We start from the raw sequence: 17,333 nt of genomic DNA, 5'->3' as shown, positions 1-17,333 counted from the left end.
CCGGGCCGCCCCCCCGCCGGTGCCCGAGCCAGTCCCGGGCCGCCCCCCCGCGGCCGCCGTACCCGGGGGGCGGGGCCCGCGCACGAGGCCCGACACGGCGCACGGCCCGCCAGCCAATCATCGCTGGCGAGAGCCCCCGCAGGGGCGGGGCCCCGGCAGCGCGCCCTCCCCGTTGGCTGAGCCGCCCGTCACTCACGGCCTGCCCTACCCCGCCCCTTACCTCAGCGGCCGGCGGAGGGTCCCCGTCCTTCCCAGCCCTGCCCCGCGGGCCCGGCTGGCAGCGACGCCGCGGGGGTCGCCAGCAGCCCCGCCGGGCCTCGGCCCAGTTCAGCAATCTCGGGGCTCCTTCCGCATCGCCCGCCGAGCGGCCGGGGGGGTGCGGCAGAGTGGGAGGGGGCGGGAGAGGGTGCGGTGCGCATGCGCACGGTGCCGCGAGGCTGGGCGGGGAGCGTCTGTTGGACGGCGCGTGGGCGCGGAGCGCACGCGCGGGGCCGGCGGGCACAGTGCGCAGGCGCGGAGGTGTCGGGTGGAGGGCGAGTCTGTAGCGCCCCCTGCCGGGCGCGCAGGGCGCAGCTCCAGGCCCGGTGTCCCGGGAGCTCCGCGGGCACGGAACCGCCTGCGGGCACGGCCCCCGGCTCCTCACTGCAGTCTGGGCTTAGCCTGGGTGTCCTGTGTCTCCACAGTGCTCCAGGAGCCTGCGGCGGGGCTGTAAGAGGAGGCTGATGCGAGCAGTGCAAGCGGCTGTGGCATCCAGGGCCGGCCCTGCCCTTAGCAGACGGCTGCCCATCCTTCTCCAAGTGCCATGGGGAGCTTTACGCAGGATTCGGGGTCGATAACGCCGCTGTGCATAGAGGCACTTTACCTCTGCAGCATCGGGAATCTGGGTCACTAGGCGGTGGAAGCCGCATTCCCCGTGCCCAGGGGTCGTAGGGGTTGATTTGGTGAGGAACAACGGGTGAAAGCCGGGCAGCGAACACTAGCACAGCCGTCGTACCAAGGCCTGCCTGCGGTTAGCTCTTGCCCGGTCCTGCTGGCACCGGCTCCGGGACCCGCCCACTGGCCGCTGATAGGGCGTTCCGAATGTCACTCAAAACGCCGCATCGCCTGATTAGCCAAGCGCGCCCCGCAGTGCATTATGGGAGTTGTGGTTCACAGCTCGCCGTCCTTCGGTGTCGCTGTTCGAATGAGCACTACATTTCCCATAGGCCTTTGCGGGCATCGCTCAACTCCGCAGCCCTGGTTGTCTCATCCGGGTCCTCTGGTGGGTCCAGCAAATTGGCTCGCGGCGGGGGCGCACCGCGGGCGCTGATTGGTGGGTTCGGGCGGGCGGGCCCTGTTTGAAATTCGTTAACGGCGGCGCCGCGCGGGGCGGCGGCGTTGGGGTGAGTGAGGGGGCCTGGGTCGAAACCCCCCCCAACTCCGGCCTTGGCACTTCTTCTCCAGATCTGCTCTGGTTGTGAGGACACGGCGCTGCCCCGAGCCTCTGTATCGGTAACGGGGCCGAAGGCGCGACTCTGTACGGGGAGGTGGGAGGTGGCTCGGGCCGCTCAGACCGTGGCCGAAACCGCTGTCGCGAAGGGGCCGAGCCGGAGGGTTCTTGCTCTCCCAGTAGCATCGCGGTGCTGGAACAAGCCTTGGGCTTGGGTGGGTTCCTCGGAAGTGAAGTTCCGAGTCCTTAAAAATATTACAAAATCTGATGGAAAGGTGTATTTCACAATTTCACTCTGTTACTTCTTCTCAGGCAAAATTCTGCTTTACAGGAAAAGAAGGGAAGCTAATCAGGCGAAGCCGGGCTCAAGTAACAGAAAAAGCATTAAGGGAGCTATTTTTGTGCGGTGCTTTTTTTAAGCTAGAAGACCTTCAACTTAATCTAACAATAAGGTGAGGTTATACTGGCTAAAAATAATTTACTTTTCCTTGAACTGCTATTCTTAGACGGCCCCGTCTTCGTGTCTTCTGAAACTTGTGGGATCTCATTTAGGGAGCTCGAGCTGTCAGGGCTGTTTATTTTTGGGGGCGAGGGCGGGTCCGGGCCGTTAGTACGGCGAAGGTTGTGCCAGCACCTCTCCCCTCCCTTCGCTGTAAGTCGGGGTGGTACCCGGAGCTCCCTGCGGGCTCCGCTCTCAGCTGGGGAGAGATAAAGGGTTTGTCCCCTAATTTGAGCGTTGCATGACGGAACAGCAGCGTTGCCGCAGTTCTGTACCAGGGATGGTGAACCCAGTGTTGATTCTGTGCTACAGAGAAGCGCAGCTGAACACTGAGTGGGGGGCACTAGAGAGGAGGGAGAAGCTGTAGATCCAGAGTCTGTTAGAAGTGTTCACTTCACCCTGCTCAGGGAAAAGCAAGGATGAAGGATGACTTTCCAAAGCTTCTGGCATCATATGGAAGCAGTTCAGGTGGTGGGTGGGATGGTTCCTACCAGGCTGTGGTGATGGGACTGTAGCTACAGAGAGGCAATTTCCAGCCCTTTCTAATGGTCCAATTTACACATTAAGCACTGAAAAGCATCTGGGAGTTTTGTATGTGTTATTATCTCTTAAAAAGGGATGGAAAGCTCAGGGTTCAAGGACAATAAAGAAGCTGCCTGGTTAGTGCAGTGTCCTGCGTTGAAGCAGCAGCGGGTGTTGGAGCCCAGTAGAAGGCACTGGAATTGCCTCAGCATGTTGCTGTGCAGCTGCCTCAGCCTTGGGGAAGCTTCTGTTGCTTGTTCCTGGTTGCCCATCTTGGGTTTTGAGGCATGTGGATCAACTGGTTTTGCACTTATCTGCTGAAATAATTTGGAATATCCTGTTTGTGTCTGCTCTTATTTTCTTTCTGCTTTCTGATCCTGTTGGGATTTGCCATAAGTAACATCTGTAGCTTGTGAAGCTCCGCTGGTGTGTTGTGATGAGGTGTCATCCCCAGGTGACTGGGGGTTTATCTAATTGCACTGTGAGGTGGCAGGAAGGTGCCCTCTCTGTGCCCTCCTTAGAATCCAGACTGGTTTGGGTTGGAAGAGTCCTTAAGGCTCATCTCGTTCCACCCCCCTGCCATGGGCAGGGACACCTTCCACTATCCCAGGTTGCTCCAAGCCCTGTCCAAGCTGGCCTTGAACACTTGCAGAGATGAGGCAGCCACAGCTTCTTTGGGTAATCTGTGCCTCACTACCCTCACAGGGAAGGCTTTCTCACTAATATCCAATCTAAATTTCTCCTCTTTTATTTTCTTCTATCACTAGTTGCCTGTGTCCCTATCAATAGCCTGTCTGGCCATTGCTACTCCCCCAAACTCAGACTCTTCTGTTCTCTCTGCTTCTGACCTCGATTTCTCATCTTGGAATGCTGCATCCTTTCTCTGACACAATGTCCTGCACAGCTGGGAGGTCCTTTGTCCAGGCAGGGTCTGCTGTTCCTGCTTTTGGCACAAAATTCACAACTACATTGAGAGAAAGATACTGATCACGTCTGTGATGGAATCGTGTCGGTATTTTAAAGCTAATTTGGATTAGAGTGAGGTGTGAAGTTATTCCAAAATACCTACTGTGCTTGCTGTTGGATCAGTCTTATTCTGGGATAGGAATGCTTGTTCCAATTTAGCTTAATCCTTTTTCAAAGCTAACTAATCTAAACCATGCCAAGGCACTCTTCTGGAACGTGCCAAAGTGTAGTTACTCAAAAGAAACCTGACATCCAGAGGAACCTACTGCCTTTTCCTCTGTGTGGATATGGCTCTGCTGCTCTGGAGGCACGTTTAGCTCAGTGAGAGAGCAGACCTAGAAAGAAAATTAAGGTTTTAATCAGGTAGTTGCTTTATAAAAGGAATTTGAGGTGGTTTTGAAAGTGAAAAGAGCAGATCCTCTTTTCCTGCCCCAGCAGCTCCGTGAACCAGGTGAAAGCTGATCCTGCAGAACGGGGGTGAGGGTTCCCCAGCTGGCTGGGGACACCTATGTCGACACAGGAGGTGATGGATGTGGGGGAGAGCAGGGTCAGGCTTTAAATCCACGCTGGAGCTGTGTAGGGTTACAGTGTGCCCGCAGTCACGCTCAGGGAAATGCACACAGTGCCTGCTAATTAGGGGAATGGCCCTATTAATGAGAAGAAACTTCCTGAGCGCACTTCAGGTGGATGAGTGCCACAGCAGAGAGAAAGAATTTTGGGTTGAGATGAATGTGGTTGTGGTGTCAGAATCCTGCCCAGGTGTTTTAAAACGCCTGCAGGGAGTGGGCAGCGGGGGTCGGGCTGTGCCCAACCGAGCCTGTGGGGATTGCAGGAGCCTTGTGGTGGCACTTTGGAGTGATAAATCATTGGAACGTTCCTGGCCGACGGGAACTGAGTCGGTGGGTGGAGGAGGGAGATGCCTTTCAGTGAACTGCTGCTTCACTGTCAATCCTGTGCTGGGCAGGACTTGGAGGATACCTAGGGATTTGAAAAGTGGATACCATGACTTCATCTGACTGAAATGGACCCTCTGGAGTTCAGTCACAATAACTTTTACCTCCCTGTTGTCTATTTCAAAAACTTTGGAGTATGAACCTGAGGCATTGACACAATCCCTTTCTTTTCCTGACTATTCTCTTCTGTCTGGGATGGAGGGAAGGGAAGAGAGAAGGGGTCAGCAATGAGGTCGGTGATGAGAGTGCTGACACTATGGGAGAATAAGGACCTTACACAGTAAAAAGCTGGGAACCACAGCAGTGTAGCAGTGGGCACAAGTAGCTGTGAAACATGATGCCCAGAGCTCTGACTTGGTGAACTGACTGGGGAGGGTGAGGGGAGAATGCAGATGACGCATTTGATTTTTAAAAAAAGTGGAACGTGTTGACAGAAACTCTATCTTGATTAAGGGCAGTAGGAAAGCATTTGATTCCAGCCATGTCTCCAGCTCAGTTACAGTTGGTTTTGGCTCTGATTCTTCTATTTGCCTTCTTTGGGCCTTACCTTGACATCTTCACAGCCGTGTAGCTGGTGCTTCTCTAGTGACATTCTTCCCTTTGACTATCACAGTTCTGCTCAGGGGAGCTGACGGTTTCTCAGTGCAGCCATCCTCAGGTTGTGACCAGCCGTGGTACCCCCTAAACACTGCATTTCCTTATTTATGGAGCACACACCATCTGGGTTGAACCATGTGTGGTCTGCCTAGACAGATGGTTTAGGGCTGAGGCTGCGTGGATTAGGAATACGCTGCTTTGGAGTTGCTTGGGCTCATAAAAGCAAAGTTCAGGTGATTTCCTCGGGGAGGGTTTTAGAACATCCTCGTGGGCTTTGCCTCGCAGCTGTGCGAGGCACCGCGAAAGCACCTTTGCGAAAAGGTTTTGATGTAATTTCAGGGTTTATAACTTTGTCGCTGGCTTTGTTCCTGTTCCGTTGAGTTTAATATCACCTGTTGACACAGGGACTCCTCTTGCTGTCAGTGCTCCATTAATTAACTACAGGGACTGTTTGACATGGTCACAGTGCTCGGTTTGTTTATAGCCTGGCCAGCCTTGGGCTAGTGGTGTGGAATGCAGGAGGGCCTGACACTGCCCTCCTTCTGACTTTTTGCCCGGTAACAATGCTCTACAGAGCCATTTTCCTGCTTTGAAAATCAATTTACTCTCTAGAAGAGCACCTTTGTGTCATTAGTTCTTGTTTGTAGCTCTTCAGAGGGAGAAAGGCTGTGCTTTGCAGTGCTCTGGAGTGAAGCTCATCAGTTTTGTAAATCCTGTAAGGGTAAGAACTCTTCTTTGTGCAGTGGTGAGGGAAGGAAGTGCAAATCAGTTGCTCTCTGGAAAAGACTTGTACTTTACTTTGTCTTAAAAATACAATTCTAGCACCTACAGGTACAAAGAAAACCCTCAAAACTTGATCTTCCTGATAGTTTTGAACCTGCAAATGTCAACAGTGGTGAGGTCTCCTTAGCTTTGCCAATCAGCAGTAGAATAAACCCCTGCGTTGCTCAAGAGGCATTCTGCCCAAAGGTGTGAAGTGCAAGAAAGGGGGGGTTGTGCCAAAGGCTGTCCCAGTGCCTCTCCCTAGAAACCCTGAGGAGGAAGAGAGATGGGGGATGATTCCACTGACACCCTGTTGTTGTCTAAAGAACTGTAGTGGTGCAGGCAGAGGACTCGTGGGGACAGTGTGACAGCAAAGATGGCTAGATCAGAATCCCGCTATTCCTTTGATGTCCCAAACACCTGCATCAACTTTGCAACTCTGAGTGAGGATGATGCTGATGTACACAACGCAGACTCCTGGTTTGGTAAGTTGCTTCCAACTCCTTGATTTGTTTTCTCATTGGATGAGGCCTCAGTGTTATCCTCGGTTTGGGTGTGGCTTCTGTGCCAATTGGTTATTCATGTTTTTAGCTGCATCATCCATTATGCATGGGGCTTTGGGGTTGTTTTTGTTGTTTGTTTTTTTTTAATTTAAACTTTAATGTCTGTAACTTGACAGGTGACTTTGTTAACCTCATAATGATATTCTGATGTATTGTTAAAAATTCCTAACATACTATGTATAGTGAACATCTTTTTCTCCTGACAGACCAAAAAGCCAATATGGAGAATATCCCTCCTGCAGAAAATGTGGTAAAGGTCTCACAGAGCAGCCCTGCTTATACAAAGCCTGATGTTCTCTCTGCCTTCACATCACAAGGAGTAACAATGAGTAAGCTGGCATAGTATGGGGGGCAGGGAATTTAATTTTACCTGCTTTTCACTGGCAAAATGGAAAGGCCTCTGTCTGGCTTTTCTGGGACCATCTTCATAAACTGTTGTCTGCAAGGTCTCACATGGTTTTAATTTGAGGTGTTCTTTATATGTGTATATGGATGAGCTGACACTTGTCCCCCTTCTCAGGTGAAAGCGATGGTGAAGCAGAGGGTGCACAGACCCACGCGGTCTCTCAGAACATCGTTGGGTCCCTGGCGACCTGGAGAGCTGCTGCCCCTGCAGAGGCCCCTCAAAGGTGAAATTCTTGTGTTCAGTTTGCAAAATGATTGATGATGGTGTAACTAACTAGGTCTCTGCTCTCAGGATCTGCAGTTCTATTTGTTCTTGGGTCATCCTGTGGGGCTGGAGTTCTCCAGCATGGAGATTGTGTACTGGGACAGCTGATCTGCTGGCTAAACTGGAGGGACAGTCTCTAGGGTGGAAATGTAATGCAATGTCTCACATACTTGTCAAATGAGACTTGGTAGCACCAGGAGCTTCTGGAATGTGAGGACATCTGAAACTGAGGTGGCTTATAAAGTTTCTTTGTTTATATCTGTCTGACTTGGGCAGAACTCGTTCTTCATATGAATGCAAGGGGCTCTGTATGCTTGCATATACCAAAGAATACTAAGTTTAGGGATTGCTAAACTTTAATAAATCGTGCTGCATTTGGATTGTTGTTTTAAATGCAATTTGCATGGTGGGAATGGTGGAGTTAGGTGGTGCACTGACATAAAAAGTGTTATCTAGGTCGTGTGTCTCCTCAGATCTGCAGGAAAGCTGACCCCTGTTTTCTGTTCTAATCTAGAACGAGCAAGAGACCAGCTGCAAAGCCAAGAAAAACCCATCAGCGCAAGCAGCCAGGGAGAATCAAAGCAGAGAGAATTGCTAATGCCCTGGATAATAAGGAAGAGGTTCCACCTCTGAAGAAAATGAGAATGTATGTCATCAAAGTTCTTCTGTTTGAGGCTGGGAAGGGGGATACAACTGTTCCTTTGGAAAGGATTTCCAGTTGGCTGAGAGGGTTCTCCCACAAAGGTTAGGGGGAACCTAACCCTGGAACTGATTCCTGATACTGGTTTCATAAACAAGAAATGGCTGTAAGAGCTGAAGGAATTGCTCTGTTTGGAAGTAGAGATGTGAATGAAATGAGCGTGGGTTTCTTCAGCTTCTTACTCCTTACTCAGTGTCAGTCAGTTAGTTTTAAATTTGTCTTAACTTATCCATCAGGAAGTCATCAGGCAGTTAGTCATAAGTTATGAAAGAGTCACAGCTCAAATATTTCTCAAATTAGCTTAACCACTAAAGTATCATATGGTGATAAGCTTGAGGTCAGGAAATTGAAGTGTGATCTTTGAAATGCTGCTGTACCACAGTACAGTACTCCTTCCTCTAGAAAAGTTCCAAAAACTCAGTAATTCATCTTCCCTTCTGCAGCCTTAGATACCAGGGAAAACTGGACAGTCTGCCTGGGCCTATGGTGAGGTAAGGCCAGCCTGGCATACCTTAGACCTCACCAGGTGTTGGGGTGTTATACATGGTGGTGAGAACTGCAGGTGATCTTTCATTTAGAACACAGTTAATTGGAGTGGTTTGCTCTAACAAGTCGTTTTCTTAGTTCTGGCAGCAGAAAGGAGACGGAAGAATCTACAAAGGCAGAGCCCTCACAGGATCCTGACCTGTCCCCAGAGAGAGAGAAAAGCAAACCACTCATGCCCTCCACGCCAACAATGTTGAAGTACGTGGCTTTCTTGTGACTTGTCTGCTAATCATGGTTGATTTAGGTGACAGTCCTGGCTGAGTGTTTCCAGCTTCAAGTTAGCATGTGATGGTATCACATTTAGTAAACACTGGGTTAAGGCAACAATATTAGGATGAAATGTACTTCACCAGCTGAACCTGTGCACTGGAAAGCTTTTGCTTTTCTTTTGAGGAACAAGTTGTTCTTGCTGGTGGATTGAGCATGCACACAGCAAATGGCTCTGCAGAATAGCAGCTAGCTGTGAGATTTCTTGAGCAAACAAAATCCAAGCAGATCTTTTGAAGAGTATGATTTTATAACAAGGAATGCTCCTGCAGTGAGGTCAGAAATAAGCATGTTCCTTGCACTAACATGCTAATAACCAGGGAAGCAGGAAGGAATATCTCAGTCTTTAATGTGCTTCTGCAGGAGGACCAAACCTTCTAGCAAGCTGAAGAGTACGGAGGAGCAGGAACTTGAAAAGATGCAGCAGTTGCAGCAGGAGGTTATGGAGCTGCGGAAGAAGAACGAGGAGTCTCTGAAAGCAGCTATTGCTGGAGCAGGTGGGCTCTGCCTGGATTGCAGATTGAAGCTGTACTGGGCTCATCTGGAGAGTGCTGCACAGAGCTGTGCAAGTACCTCTGGAAACAAACATTCCACACTTTGTGATAAATATTAGGAGGCTTTTAATGTAGATCAACCCCTAAACTGCCTGGAAAAAAAGTGTTTGGGTTTTGTCGTGTTTTGAAGGGTTAAAGATGAGTTTTCTAAAAACTTGTCTAGTTATTAGATATTAAATGCTTTTTTTTTTTTATCCCCACAAATCCTACACCCCCATCCCACTCCAAAAGGCTTCCAATTCTTAAGTGTTCTTTTTCTTTAGGACAACCCATGAAGAGACCTGTTGGTCAAGTAACAAAGCCAATTGATTTCCACTTCTGCACAGAGAATAGGATTAAACAGAATGTGGAAAGCCAGCCTGAGAATGAGTACAAGGAGCTGGATTTTGCAGCAGTACTCAGGAAGCATCCCCCTTCTCCGGTGAGAGCCAGAGTGTTGCCAGGACTTGGCTGACTGATTCTTGATGTCACCTCCTTGCTGCTTGTGCAACACCCATGCTGGTGACCCACGGAGCAGTTACCTCAGGAGGGGCAGGTGTTGTGCAAACCCAACTGAGAACTTGCCATGTGTCTCATTGCCACAAGACTCCAAAGAAACCTTGTGGAAAAAGGAGCTCTTTAATGTCAGATCTTCCAGTCGTTCCACTTCATGCTTTAATCTTCTGCTTTCAACAGTTTCCCAATATGACTTGTGTGTGTTCAGAGTATTAACATTTATGCTTAATGTTAAAGTGTTACCTTCTCTTCAGTGAGGGGAAGGAAATGTTGTCGAAGCCTCTTGGCCATGGCCGTACTGACTGTGGTTTTCTGTCTCCAGATGCGAGTGCCAAAGGGACCCACTGTCCCCAAACCTTTCAACCTGTCCCAGGGAAACAAAAGAAAACTCGAAACCACATCAGAATATGTGTCCTTTGCTGAGCAGGTAGAAGCATTCCAAAAACGCACACCCTCTCGTTACCATTTGAGGAGCAGGAAACCTGAGGAAGAAGGTGAGTGGTCCTGCCCGTGTCCACAGAGATGGTGGTAGAACAACAGAGATGCTTTGACTGCTCTGAGCAAGCAGTCTGTGTCTGTTGTAGGCCTTGCCATTAACTGCTGGTCTCTGACTTGAATTCACAGGCCAAGTTTCAGGAAAGTCTGTGAAGCCTCAGCTCACCTGTGCCAAAACACCAGTGCTCCGAACAAAGCAGCGCTCGAGACCTGTCACCTGCAAAACTGCAGCAGAGTTAGAAGCAGAGGAAGTAGAGAGAATTCAACAGTAAGTAAATGTTTACTCTAGTCCTCCAAGGGAGGAATGTACCACTCTGGAAATATCTTTCAGATACCAAAATATCGCTTCTCAGGAATACCTTCTTTGTGTAAAAGAAAGAGTAGCATAAAACCATTGATATTCCTTTAGCTCGTGGATGGCTCGTGGGTTGTAGAAAAGTGAAAAGTAGCTAATTCATTTTGAAGAAAGTGCTCTTAGGAGAGCTGATCTTGAGTTCAGTACAGCTTATGATGAGTAAAGCAAACCCAGTATAGGAGTATACACCCTGCATGCGCTTCAAAACTCTCCTGGTGGCCAAAGGTTTGTATTTTTAGGAAAGCAATTCATAATGTTTTCCTTATTAATCTTGCTGTTTCAAAACCAAAGGAAGTGTTGCTAGCTAGAGCTGCCCAGTAATGTACAATGTATAGGTGACTGCCTCCATCTCTGCTGTGTAGGTACAAATTCAAAGCGCGAGAACTCAATTACAAAATCTTTGAGGGTGGGCCACTCCTGCCCAAGAAACCCTGTGTGAGGAACGTCACACAACCCATCGGCTTCGAGTTGGAAACAGAAAAAAGGATTCAGGAGCGTGAGAGTAAGAAGCGGCAGGAGGAAGAGCGCTTTGAATTCCATTCCAGGCCGTGTCCCACAAAAATCCTGGAGGATGTTGTGGTAAGAAGTTTGGTAATACCCAGACCTGGGAATTAGGACTGAGGTGGCAATCAGTTTCAGAATGCCTGTAGCTGTGTTGCATTATGTATTTTGATAATCTCCAGTAAACAGTGTCTGCCATTAGGTAAGAACTGCAACAGGTACGTCCTGTGCTCTGTGTTATGTTTTCCTGGCACTTGGCCTTGGGTAACTCCTTACTGGCTCTTCTGAACAGGGTGTTCCGGAGAAGAAAGAACTTCCTTGTACAGTCCCCAAGTCTCCAGCCTTTGCCTTGAAAAGCAGAACCCGTGTGTCTGGCAGAGAGGAAGAAAAGGTAACGGTTGTGACTAGGCTGGAACCAGGCCCAGGTCCCACCACTGTGCTTCTGGCTGTGGGTAGGATGCTCTGGGCTGGGGAGCGTCTGCCCTCCTGTGAGCAGTTCCTCCACTGGTCACCTTTGTCTGTGCCATTCTCTCAAAGCAATTTTGAGTTACTGCTACTCATTTTACAGAAACTGAATTCTCATATGAAGTGAAATTTAAATACAAGAGCACTGATGGGGGTTTCCGAAGTGTTGCTGCTATGAAGGAGGAAAGTGAACTGCTTAGATTTCTCAGGACATTGCCCTTCCCTATTCTGTCATGGAGGGCAGATATTGCACATGACCTTTCTCCCCGAGGTGGGGAGCAGGATTCTGAATGCACCATGTGCTTCTTCCTTTCCCTCTTGTGAAGAGGACATTAAAGTCTAATTTGGATGAGTACTAAAAATGAGAGTGGTTTAGAAAGAGGAAGAACTAGCCTATGGGTCAGGATGCCAGTAAATAGGCACTTCTTGGATTGCTAATTTTTGCAGTGTCCAGTGTTTACTTGACCCTGCTGTTCCTCTTATTAAAGGAGCTCATTCAAAGCTCTTCATGGCTTTGTTTGGCAGGAGTTGTGGTCTCTACAAAAATAAAAAATCAGATCCTAACACTAATATCCCTTTAGGAAAAGGAGGTGGTGCCTGTGATCAAAGCTAACCCTATGCCACATTACGGAGTGCCCTTCAAACCCAAAATGCCAGAGCAGAGGCACGTGGAAGTTTGCCCCTTCTCTTTTGATGCCCGGGACAAAGAGCGGCAAATACAAAAAGAGAAAAAAAGAGAAGAATTTCAGAAGGAAGAGGTAAGAATTGAAGCTGCCTTGGATTCCACTCCTTCAGTAAAAGGAGTGTGGCAGGATCTGCCTCTTGCTGTTGTCTATTAGAAATCCAAGGAAAGGACGAGAAATATTTCAAGTTGTTTGTTTCAGGTGCCGAAGTTCAAAGCGCAGCCTCTGCCTTACTTTGACCAAGTTAAACTGCCAGAAAAAAAGGTCAAAGCCCCAACCCAGCCTGAACCATTCCATCTGCAGGTGGATGAACGGGGAGCTGCCAAGCTCGAGAGCTGGAAACATCAGGTAGAATAAAAAGTATAATGGAAAAGACTGGACTTAAAGCAGCTGGTGGAGTTGTGGTCAACTCTGAAAAGTGTCCTGCTTGAGTTGAATCAGGAGCTGAGTTTGAGCAGTGAATTATTCTGTCCTTGGCACGAGAGTTGAGCTGTGGATTAAAGATTGGTGGATTGGGGTTATTTATTTTTCTCACTTTATGGTAAATCACTGGATTTACCACGGCTGCACGAACAGCCATGGGGTGATTTCTAAGCAGCAACTCTGTGCAGCTGGATCCCTTTGCTGACCATCTCTCTGCTTGGGGATTTATTGACACATAAATAATATACTGCTTTTCTCGTGTGAAGTCTGCAGTGGACACCTGAAACTTTCTTCAAGCTGTTTTTGGCAAAGTAACTGTCAGGCAACAAGTGACACATCTTTCTGGCTTTAATATGATTTTCTATGGAAATGATTTGACTAAGTCAACCTGGCTCTTTCAGTTGTTGGGAGTGCTGGAGTCTGTGTCAGGGGGTGATGGTCTCTTTATGCCTGGCATTGATGTGCTTTCTTCTCCTGCAGCTCGAAGAAGACTTGAAAAAGCAGAAAGAGGCAGCATGTTTTAAAGCTCGTCCCAACACAGTGGTGTACCAGGAGCCTTTCGTGCCCAAAAAGGAACACAAACTACTGTCAGGTGGAGTTACAAGTACTTGCTACACGGGCTTGGCGGGTAGCTTAGGACTGATGCAATTAAGTGGTGTTTTTTCTGGCTGTTGCCTCTTCTTCATCAGCACAGCCAATAGTGCCTTGCATTTAATCAACTAATTGCCTAACAGCTTGTGTCCCCTGGGAGCGGGCGGGTTTCCTCTCCCCCCCCATCCTGCTCCAGCATGGCAGCTGTATTTAGCAGCTCTGCTGCAATTGGCAGATGATTGATGTCTGCCAGCTCAGGATAAGGGTACAGAGAATGTGAGGAGCTCCCTGCAGAGACAGCTGGCATTTCTGCAGAGCTGTCACTCTTTTCCTCCCATTTCTAATGAGATGAAGGCATCTACTGCTTGGGTAGACTGAGCTTTGTAGAGCATAAAACTAACCGAAAACTTGTTTGTACTAACAATTGTGTGCTTGCTCCCTCCTATGAGAACACCCGTGGTGGGGTGACGTCTGCATTAACACTGCTCACGTCTGGGAGCAAGGTTTTCTCTTTTCCTGAAGCCTGGAGGTATCTCCTAACCACCCTTGCCAAGGGGAAGCTCTCCGAAGGGAGGCTTCCACTGACACTAGTACCTCTCTGCTTTACCTGACTGTCTTTGAACCAATGTTGTCTCCTCTGTTTCTAACTTAGAGAGCCTTTCTGGTTCTGTAGTTCCTGAAAGCTTTGAGCTGGCAACGGAAAGAAGAGCAAAAGAACGGCAAGAATTTGAAAAGCGATTGGCAGACGCAGAAGCTGTAAGGGAGAGGTATCAGGAGCAGATCAGGCAGGAACAAGAGGAGCGTGAAAAGGAAGAAGTTGCTAAGCTAAGGCAAGAAATGGTAAGTGAGCTGTTTCTGAGCAAGGGCTGTAAAGCAACCCGAAGGAATGTGGGAATATCCTCAAGGAGCTCATGTCACTGCTGAGCTGCATTAAGATTGTCTTTTCAAGGTTCCCTGTTGCAAACTAATTCCTCATTAATTTTAAAACTGCTTTAAAAACAAAAACCAAAACCTGCAAAATGACCCAAATAAAGAAGGCAGCTCTGCTGAGTGGCTGAGTTTTGGAGCTGTACGTGTGTAGCTATCAGAGCAGAATGATCTTTGTAAAACCCACAACCCCAACATGTGCTGTGCATGTTCCCAGTGCCTGGGGCAGTGTGTTGGTCTCAGACACCTGCCTTCATCCCACCCATGGCTCACCTGCAAGTTTTAGCTTCATCATAACTGCAACCATTTGCTTCATTGTGTCCTTGATTATATTTATTTTTTTACAGGTTCACAAGGCAAACCCAATACGCAAATACCGCAGCGTAGAAGTGAAGCCCAGTGATCAGTTACTGACTTTGCCAAAGTCTCCCAACTTCTCAGATAGATTCCGGTGCTGATGAGCACCCACATGATATTAGGAGGGAGATCCCGTCCCTCTCTACTCCCTTGATAGGAGAGAGGGAACATTTGTTTTTCCGTGACTCTGCCTGAACTCCTACCCTTGGTTTCTTTGTACTGAATAGTTTAACTCCACTTGAGCCTATGGCATCCCACCTAACTAAATAAAGTTTCCTAATATGATTGCTGTCTCTGGCTAGTGGGCTGAGGCCCTTTCCTGCAGAAGAGTTTTTGGTAAAGGCTGACTGTACAGATGCGTGCATCTGGCAGAGCTGCCTTGTCTTTGTACACTAAGTGTTATTTTCAAGTGTCTGGTTTTTAGCCTTTTAATCTGTATTAAGCTTGAATTGTGTTAAATAATGTGAGGCTCCTGCAAGCCAGTGCAGTGCAGGTCAGACCTTTCTCATGATGTTTAGATGAACAATATAAATCTTGCTCATGCTTTAAAGTAATTCTCTGTGTACATTAGAGCATTAAACCTTCTTGCTCTTTTATAGCTGAAGCCCTTCTATTTGGGGAACAATTTAACTGACAAATGACTTGCTGTGAGCTGCTGCCCCAGCTCCTGCCAGTGCAGGTCTCTTGGCTACAGAGACATCAGTGTCTCTGGCCAGTCTGGGCAGCAAGCAGAGTTAAATATAGCCCAAGTGCTCAAATGTGCCAGAGAACAAAACTGCCAGCGTTGTGAAGTCACATTTAGATTAAAAATTTAATAATTATTTCTTACCTTGGTATTGTGCTCTGAGTTTTTACCTTTGTATCTTGCTGGTACACACGTGAGCAGGGCTGCTTGCTGCTGTTGTGCTGTTCGGAACAGAGGGAAAAAAGGAAAACTTAGAATTAATGTGTCCAGGTAGGACAAACTGTCTTGTTTGGGGGTTATGGCAAACACTTGCTTTCATTTCCTCTGAATTCAGATATTATTGGAGAAGTATTCTTAGAGTGTGGCCTTTTATTCAGATTTTTGGGTAGAGAAGAGAAGGAGCTCAAACTTGAGGTGTCAGACTCCAGCTGAGGGGATGGTTAGAGGTGCCATCTCATCCTTGCCAAAGAACATCAAGCAATTGCTGTTTTACTCCTAAACTGGGGGAGGTAACAGAGGGAGAAATTCCTCAGAGAGCTAAATTCCAAAATGAACATTTATTGTACCTGAGGGATTATGTTTCTGCAGGAATTCTAAAAAGTGTGATGCTCAAGGGATGCCATGGCAGAACAGCTGGAGTCTCTATGGGAGTGTTTCAAAGAGTACCAGCCTCAAACTTCTCTGCTTGGATTAAAAGAGAAAAAGCCCCCCCTGCTGAAATATAAGGGTTCTTGAAAAAATTAAAGGTTTTTTGCAGTTAGTAACTAAGGAACTCTGGAGAACCAGAGGGCTGAGGAAATGTGTTGGTACTGAAGGATGAATGACTCTGGAGCAGTGTGGCCTCTTGGAAATGGTGAGCTCAGCTGTGGCTCCTTTTTGCTCAAGCTACACTTTTCCTTCCCTTGAGGATTTTTGCGTAGGTGTGGCAGAGCTGCACCTGAAAGGGTTGACCCAGTCACCCAGGATGCCTTCAGCCACACGTTTCTGACTTTGCTGGTAGCCCCATGTTGCTGAGCTCAGGGTAACAAGACGGCCAGAACAGCTCCTGTCACTGCTGCTGTGACAATTTACAGGATTGACTGGAGCAAGAGGGATGTGTCAGCATCCTCTTCTTGAAAACTAGGATCGGTGTGGATCTGGCCAGTCTGCCTTAACCCCATTTCTGTTGCAGTGGAGCTGTTCCCTGCAATCTACTGGACAGGGACGTGGCTGAACTTCAGATGTGCAGTCAGGGAATCCTTGCTGCTTCCTCGAGTGCCAGCTCTGGAGCCAGCAGTGTGTGGGCAGCAGGAGCAGAAAATATTTATGATGAGTCAGGAGAAAGCTGGAATGATGATGAGCTGCTGAAGAATGTAAAGGGGAACAGGATAATGAGGCTATGGAGCTGGAGCAGCCAATGATCCCTTAAGGATGGACCAGCTGGATTTCCCTGATGGCCCTATATGGCCTTTGCTCCTGCCCTGAGGAAGGCGTTGTGTGCCTGACAGCTTAGCAGTTTTTTCCCCCAACGGTATCATTTGGGTCTAATAAAAGACATTACATCTTCCCCCAGACACGGCCTCTTGTATTCCCCAGGCACTACAAAGAGTGGAAGGAACCTCAGGCAGCTGTGCCTGCAAGGATATGGGGTGTTGGGCTGAGCTGGAGTCATCCACCACGTTCCCACAGGCCGATGGGTGGGACCTGCCCCCTAATTAGGAGGGAGGTGTTGACATGGTGAAAGAAGTGCTCTAGTGTAGAAAGTGTGTAAGAGATGGGTGTCCTGGAGGAGCTGGATGTTGGAGAGGATGGGGTTTGGTCAAGGCTTCATCAGGGAAAAGGGGGCAGGTGATTTTCCCAGTGTCAGGGAGAATAAAGTTACAGGACTGGAGCAAGATTTAACTGAGTACTGTTCCAGCACCTACCTTTAGAGTTGGGGTAGGTTGAGAAACTGGTGTAAAATCTATATTCTCTCTGCATGGATTTTGCAAAAACATTCTTCTATTCTAGAACTTAAACCCCATAACCTTTACATGCCTTCCTTGAGAGCAAGGAGTGGGAGGAGGGGAGGTGAGGAGAGCTGGATACAAAATCTTCCTCTGATGAATTTCTAGTTGAGCTGTACCCAAAATAATTTCTTATCAAAGTAATTTGCTGAACTCAGACTAGAGCTGTAACTAAAAGGCAATGTTTTCCTGGACTTTTATGTTGAATTGCAAGATCTGATTATCTAGTGAATAAAGTTTTTATGAAAAGGCTTGATGATGCTCTCAAATCACAGCTTTGCTTCTCCCTTCCCTCTCCACTAGGAAAGCTTGTTGTTGGCTGCCAGTGTGGCGAGTACCCTCT

The 17,333-nt window shown here is 48.3% G+C and overlaps 1 protein-coding gene across 10 annotated transcripts; it reads left to right on the top strand.

The window, feature by feature from the left end:
- The first annotated feature begins 1,247 nt into the window (after positions 1 to 1,247).
- Positions 1,248 to 17,239, top strand: TPX2 (TPX2, microtubule nucleation factor). Of its 10 annotated transcripts, none has more exons than XM_017822639.1 (19): positions 1,248 to 1,382; positions 1,761 to 1,881; positions 6,055 to 6,213; positions 6,498 to 6,620; positions 6,812 to 6,920; positions 7,476 to 7,607; positions 8,105 to 8,152; positions 8,286 to 8,405; positions 8,838 to 8,971; positions 9,292 to 9,449; positions 9,846 to 10,017; positions 10,148 to 10,286; positions 10,736 to 10,952; positions 11,167 to 11,265; positions 11,921 to 12,097; positions 12,224 to 12,370; positions 12,926 to 13,037; positions 13,689 to 13,876; positions 14,311 to 17,239. In XM_017822639.1, exons 3-19 carry the CDS (start codon positions 6,105 to 6,107, stop codon positions 14,419 to 14,421), a joined length of 2,295 nt encoding a protein of 764 aa, XP_017678128.1. In that variant the 5' UTR covers positions 1,248 to 1,382; positions 1,761 to 1,881; positions 6,055 to 6,104; the 3' UTR covers positions 14,422 to 17,239. The 10 variants fall into 10 exon arrangements, with proteins under 10 accessions (XP_017678128.1, XP_017678133.1, XP_017678127.1 ...); XM_017822644.1 differs by having other exon boundaries at positions 1,304 to 1,382; positions 1,742 to 1,881; XM_017822638.1 differs by having other exon boundaries at positions 1,342 to 1,485.
- Positions 17,240 to 17,333: the final 94 nt, after the last annotated feature.

Source organism: Lepidothrix coronata, unplaced genomic scaffold, assembly GCF_001604755.1.
Source record: "Lepidothrix coronata isolate B3197 unplaced genomic scaffold, Lepidothrix_coronata-1.0 Scaffold99, whole genome shotgun sequence".
In the NCBI taxonomy this organism is placed as follows: Eukaryota; Metazoa; Chordata; class Aves; order Passeriformes; family Pipridae; genus Lepidothrix; species Lepidothrix coronata.
The sequence above is the reverse complement of the archived record's forward strand: the minus strand, read 5'-3'. Positions and strand labels throughout refer to the sequence as shown.

Excerpts from the sequence above, each read along its gene's own strand:
- TPX2 (XM_017822639.1), top strand. The coding sequence starts at position 6,105 with ATGGCTAGATCAGAATCCCGCTATTCCTTTGATGTCCCAAACACCTGC. Across the intron at positions 8,406-8,837 it reads TCCACGCCAACAATGTTGAA|GAGGACCAAACCTTCTAGCA; the intron begins GTACGTGGCTTT and ends GTGCTTCTGCAG. Across the intron at positions 12,098-12,223 it reads AAGAATTTCAGAAGGAAGAG|GTGCCGAAGTTCAAAGCGCA; the intron begins GTAAGAATTGAA and ends TGTTTGTTTCAG.